General features: G+C 45.7%; 2 protein-coding genes across 5 annotated transcripts; one reads left to right on the top strand and one right to left on the bottom strand.

Moving 5' to 3' along the window:
• Window positions 1-455: 455 nt before the first annotated feature.
• LOC100191911 (uncharacterized) lies at window positions 456-1,617 on the top strand. Its single transcript, NM_001137335.1, has one exon. It carries the CDS (start codon window positions 509-511, stop codon window positions 1,382-1,384), a length of 876 nt encoding a protein of 291 aa, NP_001130807.1. The 5' UTR covers window positions 456-508; the 3' UTR covers window positions 1,385-1,617.
• A 4,151-nt stretch (window positions 1,618-5,768) lies between these two features.
• Window positions 5,769-10,082, bottom strand: LOC100280298 (choline/ethanolamine kinase). Of its 4 annotated transcripts, none has more exons than NM_001153225.1 (11): window positions 9,637-10,061; window positions 9,295-9,386; window positions 8,696-8,802; window positions 8,218-8,323; window positions 7,843-7,965; window positions 7,624-7,715; window positions 7,261-7,345; window positions 7,057-7,162; window positions 6,901-6,967; window positions 6,426-6,518; window positions 5,769-6,309 (listed from the first exon to the last, which is right to left on the bottom strand). In NM_001153225.1, the coding sequence occupies exons 1-11, from the start codon at window positions 9,816-9,818 to the stop codon at window positions 6,181-6,183; spliced, it is 1,182 nt and encodes a 393-aa protein (NP_001146697.1). In that variant the 5' UTR covers window positions 9,819-10,061; the 3' UTR covers window positions 5,769-6,180. The 4 variants fall into 4 exon arrangements, with proteins under 4 accessions (NP_001146697.1, XP_020403269.1, XP_020403268.1 ...); XM_020547680.2 differs by having other exon boundaries at window positions 5,794-6,322; window positions 7,057-7,189; window positions 9,637-10,082; XM_020547679.2 differs by having other exon boundaries at window positions 5,794-6,309; window positions 7,057-7,189; window positions 9,637-10,082.
• Between the last annotated feature and the right edge of the window lie 3,886 nt (window positions 10,083-13,968).

Here is a 13,968-nt window from a genome sequence, read left to right as displayed (position 1 = left end):
GACTTCCCGATGGCGCAGGAGCCTTGGCACGATGCTGGTCGACGCGCAGGAACAAAAGTTGGATCTGTAACTACATAAAAGCACGGTTTGAGACGGTCGTCTTGTCATTGTCATGCATCCCGACCTTGTCCAGCAGGAAAGTCATTTTGTTTTAACGAGTCCGACGACCGATCAACGGCGACACGGCCTGTGTGATAGGATCTTACTATTCAGCATGACAGCCCTGACCAAATCCGTAGCTATGCCAGAACTTGGCCAGGTCGTCCGTCGGCTCGTCGCTGCCCTGCCATGTACGCCGCCGTCGTTGGAGTCAAGCTACCAGGTAACTCCAGCATCCCCGTCTGCCTGCCGCGACCAAACCAAATCAAATCAAAACGGCCCGACCCCGAGCCACTCCTATATTTCCAATTCCACCCCACCAACGCCCACACTCCAAAGCCCGCGTGCTGCCTGCGCGGCAAACCTGGAGTAACTGAGCCTGCACCGCGGCAGGCGGTACGACGCCTACATGCGCCGGCGCGACGCCAGGCGCGTGGCCGTGTCGGCCGAGCAGCGGCAGCACCAACCGGCGAATGGTAAGGTTCACCAACCTCGAGGCGTGCGCGCCACGCCGATGAGCCCGCGCGCGCTCAGGTGCGCGGGTCGGGACACGCACACGCAACAAGACGCGGCCGTGTCGACCCCGAGCACCCCGAGAAGCGACGGCGCGACGCTGCCGAGGAGCAGGACGGTGGGCGGCGGCGCGGAGGGGAGCCCGGCGAGGCCGTCGCACTCGCACCACCAGAGGCGGAACAGCCTCGGCGTCGTGCCCGCCGAGTTCGGCGAGTGCGCCACGCCGAGGCCGTTCCTGAAGCGCGGCACGGGCACGGGCGGCGCGGGCGCGGCGGCGCCGGCCAGGCTGCGGACGGCGCGGGTGCACGACCTGCTGCCGGCCATCGACGTGGCCATGACGACCCCGAGGCCGCCGCTGCCCCAGGAGCTCGGCGACTCCCACGCCCACGCCCACGCGCCGCGCCACGTGCGGTCGGTGTCGGAGCTGCCGTTCGACGCGGCGGCGCTGGCCTCGCCGTCGCCACAGGCGCGGCCGAGGAAGCGGTGGGGCAGCCCTGAGAGGCCGACGGCGACGCTCTCGGTCTCAGCGACGGCCGATTCGCACAGGGAGCTGTCCAAGGGGCTCAAGAAGCTGCTGAGCTTCGTGAGGAAGGGCGGCAGGAGCGGCGGCGGCGGCGGCGACCAGCCTTTGCCGGCGCCCAGCCCGCGCGGGAGTGGGAAGCCCGTGAGCAAGGGGTGGTCTGGTTGCTCCCAGGTCGGCGTCCCGTTCGACCGCGCAAGACTGGACGGGCACCGGTTCCCCATGCCGCGGCCAGTTGGCATCTCTGGGTGAGGCCCTGCGCGGCACGGCGCCGAACAGTGACACGCGCCATGAGAACTGCCCTGATTGCTCCGCGTTCAGGTCAGGTGGTTGTGGTTCGACGGCCCAGAGCGTCGCTCGCTGCCTCACTGCACTTCCAAGGCCCCAAACTAGTGAGAAGCTTTTGCTGTTACCTTTGCACTACAAAGGTTTAGAGACGAATTCTGTAGCTTTAATTTCCATTTCACTACAAGGTTTGAGTTCCCATCTGAATGTCTGGATTATGCTTGCGAAGTGGACGCATCCTACAAATCAATAGAAAAATCTGGCACGGTCCCGGACCGTAACCGTACGGTGTTGCTGGCGATCACGGCCGCCGCTCGAGCCTCGAGCATTCAAATTTCGGCGCTGCTCTTCGTGTTACTTCAGATTTCAGAAGGCGTTGCGTACGCTGCCATATCCAACGGGCTAGAGCCGCGGAACATCATGCTATCCCATCTAGCGAATCTAGCTGAGAATATCGTCGGGTCAACAGAATCTAAGCTTTACTATATAATATAAAGTTTTTTGAACTTTAATTATATTTTTCTAAAGAATTATAATTTTTATCGGGGTCAGCTGACACTGACAAACCCCTCTAAATTTACCATGCCCCTATGCCACTCCATTTCAAACTTCACTTTACAAATATTGTCATCTACAACAATGTAAATCTTTTATTTTTTACATGGTTCGCTGTAGACAACATAAACGCTAGTTTGGAATTAAGAGCATCGCCAAAGACACCTCCAGCAATTGTGCCTCGAGTGACTTAGCCAGGAAGGGAAGGTCAGTAGGTCACTGACCCAAGGCTACACAACTTGTTGGCATGTAGAAGGCGGCTTGCTAAGACAACAAAGGTTCAGCCCTATTCTAAAGCCTCTTGTGAACACAAATGTGGGCCCAACTACTAGGGGGCGGAACAATGCAATCCCCACGTTTGACGTGGCGTGGGACCCGTTGTTAGCATCGTGTCCCAAAGGCGCTTGACGAGTATAGGATCAATGAACCAAGTAGACAATTTTAACTAAAATTAAAGACAACAGAAAATTTTAATTAGAACTTCAAGATAATTAAATCTTCTAGTTTATGTTAAGCTAAAACAGGTTTGGAACCTAGGATGAAAAATCAATCAATGTAATACTAGAAAAGAAAGATCACTCAAAGTAAATGCAAGAAATAAACTTTGAGACAAGAAATCAACAAATTGGAGACCGATTTTTTTACCGTGGTCTCGATGACTTGCTGGTCACCCCTAATTCACGTTGAGGTGGATTCGAAGCACTCAACTGATCCTCTATCAAGTCTCCGTGACATGGTTAATCAACCTCTAAAACCTCGATTCCACTAGAGTTGCTTTGACCGCTTTGGTGAGGCAAGCACAAAGCCTCTCATAATCACCACTGTGACTCCTTCACAATTTTCATTGAAGTGCTCGACGGGGAACCTCCACCAAACCGTCTAGGAGGCAACAATCTCCAAAAGTAATAAGTCAATGATGCTTGCTTGATGAACTCCTAGTGCCTCAAAGCTCAAATCAATTTGATGCAATGCACTAGGTGGCTTCCAATATCACTATAATGCAATCCCAAGAAATATGAGTGAGTGAGAGACAAAGAAAGGCTTAAGTATGCTCAACACGTGGTACCAATGGCCAAGAGAGGTGCCCAAGCCTCGGACACATCATATACCCCCATTTCATATTTACTAGTCGTCATGAGAGAATACTGGGAAGTCAGAGGATTCACGGGTGGTCCATAGTACATACCCTGGACAGTCCACACTTAAAAATCGACGACTAGTTTTGCATTTAATGTTCTATCAGAGCTACTATAAAAAGACATGTGGGCGGTCCGCCCGAATTTTTTGTTTTTGAGTCCTTTTTGTGTCAAAAATTTCCAATTAGACCCCCAGAAAACTTAAATGCAATTTTGGACCCATTTCTCGGCGCCATGAGCTATGGCGCCGAGTTTACACATCTCGGCGCCATAGATCTTGGCGCCGAGCTACCTGCCGTGCTGTCGTCCACGAGCTGACGCGGCGTCGACGTGGCACCGAGCTCGGCGCCAAGATCTATGGCGCCGAGCTCGAATATATAACCACAAAGCCTGTCTAGCTTAGTTGGCAGAGCGCAAGGCTCTTAACCTTAAGGTCGTGGGTTCGAGCCCCACCGTGAACATATTTTTTTGTCTTTGTCACTGATTTGTTTTTTATTGTCCAGATTTTTTTGTTTATGCCGCTGATTTGTCCGTGCGTTCAATATTTTTTGTGACGGTGCGTGGGAGAAATACATACATATTACACACTTTCTTTCCGGCCAAAGTGGCATGCATGGCTGAAAGGCCATATGGGTTTGTGGCTCATCACAAACCAAAATAAATAAATAAAAAATAAAAAGTGAATGAACTTAGTGATATGGAATACTGAATTCTCATGCAACAAGATGACCTGATGGAGTATCTCCTTGATTAACTTTGATGGTTGTGTGGTAGTAGTGGCTTCTAGAATTAAATAAAGTTGCGTTATTAATAGATGATGCGTTATGTTGGTGTAATGGTACAATCATTTATGTTGTTGAGTGTGTTTATATATGTGCGCGAGAATGGATTCCACCCGGCTTTATTAATAGGTGAGACCGGCCAGGCTGCTTCTTTTCGCTTTTATTTGGTGGAATGCACCTTCTGGAACAAGTAAACCGTAAGAGACAGAGCATCTCTGGGGGAGTTCAGGCGCAAGTTCGTGGCATGCATCTTGACCAGAACGCTAGCTACTTTAATTTCCGATGGTATCATCGGATGAGGGCCGTTCACGGTTTACAAAACCGTTTTAGGTTACCGGAGGTAAATCGATGGAAAATCGATAAAAACAAAAAAATCTGGATAATAAAAAATAAATCAGTGACAAAAACAAAAAATATTGAACGCACGGACAAATCAGCGGCATAAACAAAAAAATCTGGACAATAAAAAACAAATCAGTGACAAACACAAAAAAAATATGTTCACGATGGGGCTCGAACCCACGACCTTAAGGTTAAGAGCCTTGCGCTCTGCCAACTGAGCTAGACAATCTTTGTGGTTATATATTCGAGCTCGGCGCCATAGATCTTGGCGCCGAGCTTGGTGCCACGTCGACGCCGCGTCAGCTCGTGGACGACAGCGCGGCAGGTAGCTCGGCGCCAAGATCTATGGCGCCGAGATGTGTAAACTCGGCGCCATAGCCCATGGCGCCGAGAAATGGGTCCAAAATTGCATTTAAGTTTTCTGGGGGTCTAATTGGAAATTTTTGACACAAAAAGGACTCAAAAACAAAAAATATAGACGGTCTGCAGTACACAATATGAGGCACACAGTAGCTCTGCAAAATATGGCTTTGCTTACGTAGTTAGTACCGCGAACGGTTCGCCCTAGGGGCCGAGTGGTCCATAGTTCACGAATAATATCCAGAACATAACTTATCACATTCTGTCCAACCATAGGTTATCCAACTGCGGACGGCTTGGCACCCACACACGGACGGTCTACCGTCTGGACACAGTATGTCTATGACCTGGTCACGCACTGTCCGCATACTTAAACACCAGAATCATACAATCAATGTCCAAACTTAAAGAGAATTATTGCGGGAGGTCCAACACCTAGGTACGGATGGTCCGCAGTAGACATAGAAATCTATCAGGGACTCGAAAGTCGTTGAAGGAAATTTTGGCCATTATTGCGGACGATCGCCTCCGAAGACCCAAACGGTCTGTAGTACAAAAGCTTTGCACAGCACATAAACTTCAAGTTTCCGCCCACCACACTAGTTAGACCTACAAACCATCGATTCTATAAAAGGCGAAAATAATGAAACTTTCGGTGCAATACTCTTATTCTCATCCATAAGTGGATCATAAGCAAAACCAAACTTGGTTTAAGCTAAATCGGAGCATTCATATTGCGTCATTCCTAGCCTCATTCCGAACAGAATGAATCAGCCTAGTTTAGAATCCGGTCCAGCCTACTAGAGCAGAGCTGTTCGGTTTGACCTGGGTTGGAAACAAACCCGTATGATTTCGACTTCCTTCCCTCAATCCTCGGCCTGAAACAGGTGACCTACCATCCAGGTTTGTTTCTGACCTAGAAACGGGCTGGTGACTAGAAATGAGTGATAATCCGTGATCCACTCGATCATGGCCTGACTTGATTATTGGCTTGTCTTGGATTCTGGCCTGCCGAACGGGCCTGGGCGCGCGACCCAACCCAACTGATGAGATCTACGAAAAAATAAGACGGGTTTTCATCGGACGCCGACAACAGTTGATTCTGATCCTTATGCGTTATATGTGTACGGACCTTCAAAGGACTACCCAGTCATTAAAAACTATATACTCGGAAGTGCAGAACAGATTGCACAGGGCAGAATTAATCGAAGAACAAATTCAACAGGGCACAACCCATCAGGATTGTGTTTATTATTATAAATATAAGTACATAATTTGCCACTGGTGACTTCCCTGTTAGGCTTTGTTTGGGTAATTTAGTATTGACCCCAATCCACATGTGTTGAGTTGGATTAGTGTGTAAATTAGTTTAAGTTACACCCGAATCCATCTCATACACATGAATTGAGCTCGATACTAGAGTATCCAAACTAGTCCTTAGACAATGATGAACCTAACATCAGATACAACAATGAGGGGCTGCTACAACCGCTATAATAGAGTTTCTGGGTAGCAGTCGATGATCACAACGCGTACCCGCTCCGAGCATGCGTACACCAGTATAAACTCGTGAACAGATTCTCAGGCTCTAGCCATTTTTTAGCTCGGAGAGAAAGCTTTGTGCCAAGGAGAAGCAGGACTCCCTTTGTTTCTTGTACTCACCATACCGCAAGAAGAAGTATCCAAGATAGTCAAAGTCAATTGGGGATACCTTTGCCTGCATTCAAGTGCTAATCATAATGTTTTACCATTCACAGTATCGTTTACAGTACATGGGAATCAACCTAGGTGATCCAAGAAAAACACGTGTGCAGAATCGATAACCTTGCTCACCTGAATAAGGGCCCATAATGCCCAGTAAATGTGCGATGCTAGTCTGAAAGTGTTTGTTTCCACATAAAGTACTTCCATATCTTGTGCATCCACCTTTCAGTTGCAAGAAAAGGGGAAAAAACAAAGAATCATGAATTACATCAGAACAGAAAAATCCAAATGTTATGCCGTTGGTAAAAAAAAGAGAACTCTTGTATGTCTTTCGGCCTTCTATGAATGCCAAACATCTGAGATATCCATGTAGCTAATACATACAAATGCTAACTAATACATGTTCAGCTTAAGAATACTCTAAATGTTCAAACACATGTAGCACAAATGGAGGTATTACTAACTTCATCAAAAACAAGCAAAGACGATACTACTAGTAGCGTCAAATATATGTTACAAGAGTAAGTACTAGCAGAAAGCTTCATTTACTCTAGAAAGAATTCGAATTCCAAGAATAGATTTCAATTGGTTTTGTTTCACATACCTCACTAGGTCTATCAGTGTGTAGATAATTCCTGAAGAAGTGATACTGGGCATCTTTATCTGGGTACCTAAATACACAATCAAATGAATACTGCTGACTAAAAACATGACAACAGTAATTGCTTTTGAGTATTTCATTGACATGGAGAGAACTTACAAATTATAGTCACAATCAAATCCTGCATACTCATTGAAATGATTTGCAATGTCATAGCCACGGTAGCTGTATGACCCATACTCAAAATCAATAAAATATAGCTTCCCTGACAGAGGAAACAACAAGTACATAGCTACTACGGTAAGTTTTGCAAATGAGTAATAATGAAAAAGGGGGAAACTGGTACAAAGAAAAATATTTTACCTTCCAAATCATTGAGCATCAGATTTCCTGAAAGCAAGTCATTGTGTGCATAAACCACAGGCGCGCGCAGAATGTCCAAGAGATCCTAAAAGACGCATGGACACTGATGAAAAAAATACTAAGTACAGATAGTAGGAATTGGCAGGAATAACTGCTATCTTCGGTTTTAGTTCCCTAGTATGGGCCTAAACCCATCACCACCACAACCAGTATTTTGCTACATAACCATGTTACATAGATGTTCCCACTATACAAGGATCAACTACTATTTGTGCCCAAGGGGAAAAAAATAGGAAAACATCACTCTAAGAAGGGCAAAATGGCCCTGAAATACCAGAAGGCACATTGTCAACTTCAAGGTACCTTAAGTTCTTGAACTTCATCTTGTATTTCTCTAAATGAGATCTTTTCATATCTCTTCTGCTTCATGTTATCCTCAAACTTCAATGCTGCAGCTGCAAGGTGCATTTGATAGCACACATAAATATTATTTATGTTACTAACTTGAGCCAAGAAAAGTGTCATGTTTGAGATGCCATCAACATAAAAGCAAGTCTCGAATGAGCAACAAAAGTTACCTACCTTTCTTCAAAAACTTGAATATATCATTCCACAATTGTGGTTCTTTAGACCCTGGTATGTCTACTTGATGGAATTTGCGTAGCTCCTTGGCAATTTCAGCTGCTATTTTAGGTTCTTTCATGTCTACAAAACAAAATAACGAGGATCAGTAGATTTGTTTACAGAAGCATTTCATAAAACCTCCAAACATCCAAGGCTTCAAATTGGCATACCAAATCGTGGATAATGCTGACTACAGGGAAAGGAAAAAACATAAATCCTTTCAACTTGCATTTGAAATTGCAACTGAAACTACAAAGGAGAACAAAGAAACTATTGCACTAGGTTGATTAGGACCCCACACCCATATGTTATTCAGACAGGATCTATGCCTACCTGCTGGTGACAGTGTTCGAGCATAGATGAATGACTGAACTACTCCATTCTCAAATATTCCAAGTAGCCGAGCCCCGAACCCTGCAGCTGAGAGATATGGTATCGCCTAACCATGACGGTAATAGATGTATGCATTAGGAAATATTTTAGAACCGAGATAAATTATACTATGTGTACAGTCTAGGAACCCTTAAAAACTATCATTCTAGGTTAGCAATTTTCAGAGAATGAAATGAAATCCATTTGTCAGGGAAAAGGTACAGATATGAAACAAAAGGTAATGCACTTGGTAGGACAGATGCTACTACAAGACCATGACTATGCTATGTCTAGAAGAATTGAAAATATGCCACTATAAAAATATGACACCAAATACAAGGGGTCATACTAGACCCAATGTAGAATACTATAGGATGCAGGTTACTAGGTTAGTATAATATGACTATAACACACAATCTCGTACCACTCAGATTCTCACCTGCAATTCCCTTTTCCTATCAATCACCAAGTCCGTATTTGGTCCATACAACCGAACAGTAACAGAAGACTCATTGCCGTTGTCTTCTTTGACAGAAACCTTCAGCACTGTAGGTAATAACAAATAAACATCATGGACTATAAATTGAAAAAAAAAATTGCTGCACACAGGAAACCTTGCTCATGTGAATCATCCCTATGGGTGGCGGATACAGACAGCAGGCTGTTCTTACTTTCTAATGCTGCAAGCATAGTGCGGCAGATCCGCAGATGTGGCAATGACAGCAGAAATGATACAGGCCAAAGGAAATATTATGCAGCACCCCGGAGACTATCTAATCTAATCGCACACAGTTTGCAAAAAGCATTAGGTTCTGCTGCTTTATCAGTAAACGGGAACAATGAGGAGCAGGAAGCCGAAGCGGACAAATGGTCGTTACAGTAGGAGATAAAAAAGTTATGTACTCATGTCAACGATGTGGAACATTTCAATGTAACTATTATGCACTATTCATTTCATTTACTACAATCATCATGCTGCTCAGGCGAAAAAGGCGAGGAATTCTGAATGGCGCTACAAGCCATGCCACAACAACTCACATAGATTCGTGATGCCCCCGGACACGGTCTCGATGGAGAAGAGCGAGCTGTCAATCGACGACCACCCTTCGACCAATTCCTTGCAGAGAGCTCTGAAAAAGCACCAGGAATCCCCAGATCAGAGAGCCTTTCCGTGCATCAGCACACTCCTGTCTCCCACACGCTCGGAGGCATTTTCTCAAACACTACCGGCTCGTTCCCGAGCACGGGTACGACGCCTCGCGATCGCGAGTACCCGAACATGACACGACCTCACAGCGTGACCAGGCCGGGCGCAAGCGCGAGCGCGAGCGCGAGCCGAAGCAAGAGGATCGAAGATAGATGTGGGGACGGGGTACTTGCATGATGCGAGGCGACATCTTCAGGAGCGGCAGCGAGATGTCGACGGAGGCCGCCGACGTGGGAACCTCCGCGGGGGCCGCGGCCGACACAGCCGTGGTGGTCGCTTTCGCCTCTACCCCGCCGCCATAGCCGCTGCCGGCGGCCATGCCCGCGCCGTTCCAGGCCCGTCCCTCCGATCCCATTCCCCTCGCGGTCGAGGACACGCCCTGTCACCCTCCCTCGGCCTCTCCGGGGTCCGCGCGCGCGAGGGATCTCGTTGCGCTATTCCTAGCTGGGAGACAAGACAACAAGACCGGGCCCGAGCCCACCCGACTCGATTCGATTTCGATCGGAGGCGACTAGGCGTCTTGTCTCTTGTCTAGGCGAGGCGACGCAGGCGAGGGGAGCGTGAGCCAGTGACCGTCCGTGAGCGCAGGCAAAGCCGCAGAGGCAACAGGCAAGACAGTGAGCGCGAATCCGAACAGCGCGCGTATATAACGCCCACTCGAGTACTGAGGCCGCATGGCGGGCCCGAGCCACGGTCGGTCGCGTGCTCGCGCCTCGTCCCGACCTAACGCGTGGCGTGCGCGTCTGTCCCACTGCGCGCGGGCGTGCCACCGGAGAGCGATGGGCCACAGGGCCATGGACATGGACGCCGGATATTTTGGCCCGTGGGATCTGAATCGTTGTCGGCTCTCCTCTGGAGAGATGACAATTTGCTATAAATTTTACACTATAAAATTTAAATATCATATTAGAATCTAGAATCGAATTTAGTGCTTTAAGTAGGAATAAAAATGGTAATTTGAACTGTTAGGACAAATTTAATATTTTAAAATAGATATATATATATATATAATTTGATATTGATCTTTTTTATATTATCAAGCACATTAGTACAAATATGAATAAAATATTACATAAATTGTTTTATGTATTATTTGCTCCCTACAACACAAAAAGTTGAAAAAATTACCGAATTTATTTCCGAATCCATACCGAAGTTTATATCTATTATTTAAAAAAATATATGATAAATTTGAGGTTTAACTTTTATGAATCTTTAGAAGCTGAATGTTAAAAACAAGAATACAAATTTGTATTATAGATTCTATATCCTATTTATTCACAATCAAAGAAAAACGACTAAAAAACTGATTACCGAATAAATAATGTTTCCGACCGTTTTCATCCCTAGCTCTAAGTAATTATGAAAAATTATTTGGACCATGATTTATTACCACCCCTACTTCTTGGGTCTCCGTTGTCCTATGTCGTCATGGGTTTGTTTGTCGATCTTTTCGGGTCACGAAGTTGCGATTACGAGACTGGACAAGATATTTTGTCGTGTACTATGCTCTTGTTGTCGTGTACTATGCTCTTGCTGTTGCTGAGGTCATGTTTGGAATCGTTAGACCGTGTCCAATAGATAATAAGGATGCGTCAGGTATGACTTGCACCAAAACAGCTTTAAGCTCTAGCTTTTCCTCTAAAACAGCTTTATAGTAGAACTAAAGGCATTTTATAAATCGTTTGACATAAACAACTTATCATAGAGTCAGAGTCATTTTCTTATATTAAAGTGTCAGCGCCAAAGCCGGTGAAGGTATTGTTTGTGGCTTCTTCTTCGTAGTACAAAAATAACTATGACCTTTAGATGCTTTTAGTAGTAAATTGTTTTTAAAAAAAGAGTGATTGACACTGCTCAGGCTTTTTGCTAGAGAAAAGTTAGAGCTAAAGCCCTGCCAAACGGGCTCTAAGATAGGAGGTGGAATAGAAGAGTCGTTGTACATGTCCTTACATATCTAACAATTGTTAGTTGAGTTGAACATGTTAATAAACTAATTGTTACAAGGTATTAGCTAAAGGTGTCTGACCACTAATTTTAGCTCTAAAGATTTTAACATAGCTTAATGCGAGTGAGTGGCTCAAGCACCGCGTCTCTGTTTTTTTTACTGGTAAGTGTGATCAAATTGAGATTATGATTATTACTCGCAAAACCATAGACGAACAAAAACATGAAACACAGCCTTTAGGTCATCTATTTTGAAACCAAAAAGGATTAGCTATATGTAAGTCGGCTACGCTCCTTATAGCGCAACAGTTTTGTCACTGTATTTTTGAGAGGAAAACTCGTTGATTTTCAAGACCACAAGAGCAATACTACTAGGTAACATTTTCAGGAACCGTCGAATCAAGGGTGATGACAAGACGTCTATATAACGACCTTGTCGATCTTGAGGCTGATTGTGATTGGTTTGTTAGTCTTCTGAAGCTGCTTATAGAGTCGCCGTGTATGTTTACGCGGGTTCATAATAATGAATACACGTGTATAATATGATTTTTTTTTGAAGAAAAAGAGTGAGCGGTTTGCCGTATATTTGGGCTCCGGGATAAGGCTAAGGAAGTATCTTGACATGTTGCGTGGTCAAGTAATCAGGGTAACGGGAACAACAGAAATAAGGTGTTCAGTACTTAATCGTCATTGTTTGTGTCCTACTCGCCGAAGCAATGTTAGCATCATCTTCATGGAAGTTGACCGTACTGCGCATTAATAAGGCACCACAACAGCCCTGTACACCATTTTCGGCGGCCGCTGTTATTTTCGGCGGCCAGGGGTTGGCCGTCGAAAATAAGCAGTTATTTTCGGCGGCTTGACACAGCCGCCGAAAATTACGCTATTTCCGGCGGCTACTGACACAGCCGCCGAAAATAGTGTTATTTCCGGCGGCTTCTGACACAGCCGCCGAAAATAACTGCTTATTTTCGGCGGCTAGCCCTAGCCGCCGAAAACTAAAAGTTTAAAAAGGTCGGGCCCGACCTTCTTCTCTGTTTCTTTCTGTCTGCCTCGCCCGCCCGCGCCGCCTTCCTCCAGCCGCCGTGCCGCCGCTCCTGGCCGTCCCCGCGCTGCCGCTCGCCGGCCACGCGCCGCCGCTCCCCGGCCGGCCCTGCGCCGCCGCTCCCGGGCCACCCCCGCGCCGCGCAGCGCCCCTGCGCGGGACTTCGGCCGAGGCCGCCGTCGCCCGAGCCACCACCGTCGACCGCCGCCGTTCCTACTCCACCGCCGCCGTTCAAAGCCCCGAGCCGCCACCGTCGTGGAACCACTCCGCCGTCGTCGCCAAGCTCTTCCCCGTCGTAAGGTATTTTTTGCGTTTTTTATTCCATATTTTCGGCGGCCGTTATTGAATTACCGCCGAAATTAGTATATATTTATAATTGTGTTTGTTTGATTAGTTGTATGATTAGTATTATTGTTTAGTTCGATTTCATTAATGTATTAGTGGTATATGTGGTTTAGTGATTAGAGGTATATTGTATTTAGACATTAATTTCATATTAATATGTGGTACTAATTATATTATTAGCTTTAATAGTATATTATATTGGTACGTATAATAGTTGCATAATTAGTGTATGTGGTACTTAGTTTGATTTGATTAGTATTATATCATTGTTTGTTTTGTATATAAGTAATATTATTTAGTAGCAGCGAATTTATGCTGCCAAATTTTTTTGGGTCCTACTAGGTTCATGTGGGTTTAGAACCTATCCCTGTGTATACATGTAGGACCGATACACTTGACGAAGTTGAATAATTTTTTCACGATATGGTTCGGTTTAACAGTCTCAGGCATGGCTGAAGATTGTGCATGGATGTACAATGGCTGGAGTAGAAATGGACGTCATTCTGATGACTGGGTAGCCAAGACCAAAGATTTTGTGGACCACGTATTCGCCTTGTCCTTAACCGGCACTGTCAGATGCCCTTGTAGGCGTCACGAAAACAATATATTTCTTAATAAGGAAAGAGTTAGCCTAGATCTTTGTCAGTTTGGATTTATGCCCAGATATGAGGTGTGGGAACATCATGGTGAGGTAGTACCCAACCGGAATGTAGAAGAGGAGGAGAACAATGATTGGGCTGGCGATGATGCGATGCATGAGATGCTAGATTCGCTACGTCCAGAATTCAACCTAAGCTCCGAGGATCCTGCCACACCAGAGGTTTCCAGATTTTTTAAACTACTAAAAGACTCTGAAGAGCCGTTGCATGAACACACATATGTGAGTATACTCGCTTTTGTGACTCGGCTCATGGCCATTAAGTCCAAGTACTTTTTCTCGAACAATTGTTACAATGAGATTTTAAAGTTATTAGGAGATGTGCTCCCAAAGCCCAATAAGTTGCCTAAAGACATGTACCAATCAAAGACAATTATCAAAGGTCTCGGTATGGATTATGAGAAGATTGATGTGTGCAAAAATAATTGTATGCTTTTCATGAAGGAGCATGCGGAAGAGAAAAAATGTCTGAAATGTGGACAATCTAGATTTGTGGAAGTTGTTAATGAT

The sequence above is a fragment of the Zea mays genome, chromosome 2, assembly GCF_902167145.1.
Source record: "Zea mays cultivar B73 chromosome 2, Zm-B73-REFERENCE-NAM-5.0, whole genome shotgun sequence".
Classification (NCBI taxonomy): Eukaryota; Viridiplantae; Streptophyta; class Magnoliopsida; order Poales; family Poaceae; genus Zea; species Zea mays.
Note: the sequence above shows the minus strand (reverse complement) of the source record. Positions and strands in the feature narration are given on the sequence as shown.